Source organism: Balaenoptera acutorostrata, chromosome 12, assembly GCF_949987535.1.
Source record: "Balaenoptera acutorostrata chromosome 12, mBalAcu1.1, whole genome shotgun sequence".
Taxonomy (NCBI): domain Eukaryota; kingdom Metazoa; phylum Chordata; class Mammalia; order Artiodactyla; family Balaenopteridae; genus Balaenoptera; species Balaenoptera acutorostrata.
The window spans coordinates 32,870,086-32,873,017 of record NC_080075.1 but is presented as its reverse complement, the minus strand read 5'-3'; the positions used below and the strand labels follow the sequence as shown (position 1 = coordinate 32,873,017).

General features: G+C 52.5%; 1 protein-coding gene across 1 annotated transcript in view; it reads left to right on the top strand.

The window, feature by feature from the left end:
- Positions 1-1,158, top strand: part of NAGK (N-acetylglucosamine kinase) — an 8,915-nt gene extending 7,757 nt beyond the window's left edge. The window contains exons 8-9 of the mRNA XM_057558689.1: positions 103-181; positions 840-1,158. Coding sequence (XP_057414672.1) covers positions 103-181; positions 840-1,030 — 270 coding nt within the window. The 3' untranslated portion in view covers positions 1,031-1,158. The remainder of the gene's footprint in view (positions 1-102; positions 182-839) is intronic.
- Positions 1,159-2,932: the final 1,774 nt, after the last annotated feature.

Genomic DNA, 2,932 nt, shown 5'->3' with positions numbered 1-2,932 from the left:
GAGGGAGAGCGACTGGGATAGGTCAGGCTAGTCTTAAGAAACTGCCCCTCTGGCACTAGAGAGGCTTGCTTGCCCCCAATATCCATTTCTGCTCTCCTCCAGGTCTTGTTCCAAGGGGAGATTGGCCTCCCCATCCTGTGTGTGGGCTCTGTGTGGAAGAGCTGGGAGCTGCTGAAGGAAGGTGAGTATAGGGTGGGGGGCAGGTTGAGACAGGCAAGGGCAAGAGATGGGGCTGGAAAGGGGGTGGCCTGGGAAAACAGCCTGCCCTGGGGAGGACTTGGGACCTGGGCCCTGAGGCCTGGACAGGCCACTGATGTCTCAGACCAAGACCCTCAACCTTCACTCTTCCAGGGAGCCCTTTAACAGTGTCCCATCCAGCTTCCTTGAACTCTTAGAAAGACATTCTCTTCCAAAGGATTTATTAAATAGGCACCACCTTTTAAAAATTAAAGACAAATCTAACTTGAAATTGGAGCTTCTGACCAGCATGTGGTGACATCCCAGTCACCATAATCCTAGCTAGGAGGAAAGAAATGTGCCTTCTGCAACCTTGCAGCTTGTTTCAGGCGGCGGTGTGGTTTCCATTAGATACTCTGAAGTAGCTCCAGGATCCCTGATGCTACCTAGGAACCCCCGGGAGGCATCGGGGGCTGGGGGCCTCGGGCTCCAGCGCCCCACAGCCGTTACTGGATTCACGCACCCTGGTGCAACCATCTGTTAGGGATTTGGCATGTGGGACCTCCACAGGATGCCTCAGGGCCTGGGCCTCTTCTTTCCCTCCCTCTGTCCCCACCTTCTCCCTGGTCTCTCACCTCCATCCTCTACGTTCTTTCCTCCAGGTTTCCTTTTGGCGCTGACCCAGGGCAGAGAGATCCAGGCTCAGAACTCCTTCTCCAGCTTCACCCTGTTGAAGCTACGGCACTCCTCTGCCCTGGGCGGGGCCAGCCTAGGGGCCAGGCACATCGGGCACCTCCTCCCCATGGACTACAGCGTCAATGCCATTGCCTTCTACTCCTACACCTTCTCCTAGGGGGCTGGCCCTGGCTCCACCCACTCCAAGCCCAGTGGACATTGGGTGCTGGAAGGCAGGAGGCTTTTCCTTTTCTTTTTTTTTGAAAAAGAAACATATAGAAGAAAATAAACGCACTTTACCCACTCCCCAGTTTTACTGTGTTATCAAGCACGTTTGCTGTGTACATCCTCAGCTCACCTGCCAGCAGGTATCCCAGAGGGCTCAGAGATGGTCTTAGCCCAGGGTTTAAAGTCCCATCCCCAGATGCTTGGCCTGTGGTCTGCAATCGGCTCGCCACACGGTTAGGCAGATAACCTGTGTGCTGCCCCTGCCCACCACGTTAGATACTTAACGCCATGTGGCTGCCAGTTAACCTGTGATCTCAGTTTTCTCCAGTCAAAGGTAAGGGTCAAGATCGCTGCCTGACCATTTTAGTGGAACTAAGTGTTGTCCATGGAAAACATCACCAGCAATAACCTTAGATATATCACACCCTCTCTTGATAGTCCCAGTAGGATTTAGGGGACAGAGGACAATTCTAATCTGGGAGAATTTTTACCTCACTGGATTTGGTACTTACAGGTAAACAGCACATTCTGCAGTTGTTCTGCATGAATGAGTTCTTAAGAAGTTGTGAGGATGGCTGAGATCCAAGAAGGCCAGCTAGACACAACTAGGTGGCCTGCCTGTTCCTGGTGACTGCTGGCCTGGCTCTGGTTACAGGATGACACTTTGTTGTGTGGCAGCGGGAATGATGAATGTCAGTGAGGGGCAGACATGATTTCCTGTCCTCTGGATACTGCCGTTTGATTGGTCAAGACAAGCCCAGAGCTTCCTGTTCTGCCCATGCTGCTTGGCGAAGACTGAAGCCAGAGTCTTGATCCACAGTCGCTGCCTCTCCAGGTGTCTGGAGTGTAAGCTCTTAGAGGCACGGATCATGTCCTAAGCGGCAGTTCTCAAACTGCTGTGCATCAGTTACTCACGAGCTTGTTTTAAACTCAGGTTTCTATTTTTTCCCCCTTCCATAAGGTGTCTGATTCAGTAGGTCAAGGATGAGATGAGATGGGGAATTTTCATTTCTACCAAATACCCTGGGTAATTTCTGCTGCAGAGGGGAGCTCTACCCAATAATTTTGGAGCTCTGATTAGGCTCTCAACGGGGTCTTGAATACTTGTTTCCCAAGTCGGATGACACTTATTTCACTGTCTAGAACACAACGGTAGCGGCTCTTGTCCCATCAACTCTAGCTCAACACAACAATAAGAACTCAAGACAAGTCCCTTCTGAAGGGACAGCCAGCCCTCTTCACATCTAGGTATGGTCCAGACCACTGGGGTCAGCTCTCAGCAAGTCACCAGTACGTCATCAGCTAAAAAGCTTGCAAGGAGTCAGGGACACAGCAGAGTGCCTTTGCTCCATCTCATAGTCATAATAACACTTACTGATGAGTGGTGAACTTTGGAGAAGTCTTTTCACATGATCTCAGGACCAGGATCAAGCAGTATTTCGGATTTATAATCTAAAACTATTGATGAAGAGTTTAAAAAGAGACATATTTGGGCTTCCCTGGTGGCGCAGTGGTTGAGAATCTGCCTGCCAATGCAGGGGACATGGGTTCGAGCCCTGGTCTGGGAAGATCCCACGTGCCGCGGAGCAACTAGGCCCATGAGCCACAATTACTGAGCCTGCGCGTCTGGAGCCTGTGCTCCGCAACAAGAGAGGCCGCGATGGTGAGAGGCCCGCGCACCGCGATTAAGAGTGGCCCTCGGGCTTCCCTGGTGGCGCAGTGGTTGAGAATCTGCCTGCCAATGCAGGGGACGCGGGTTCGGGCCCTGGTCTGGGAAGATCCCACGTGCCGCGGAGCTACTGGGCCCGTGAGCCACAATTACTGAGCCTGCGCGTCTGGAGCCTGTGCTCCG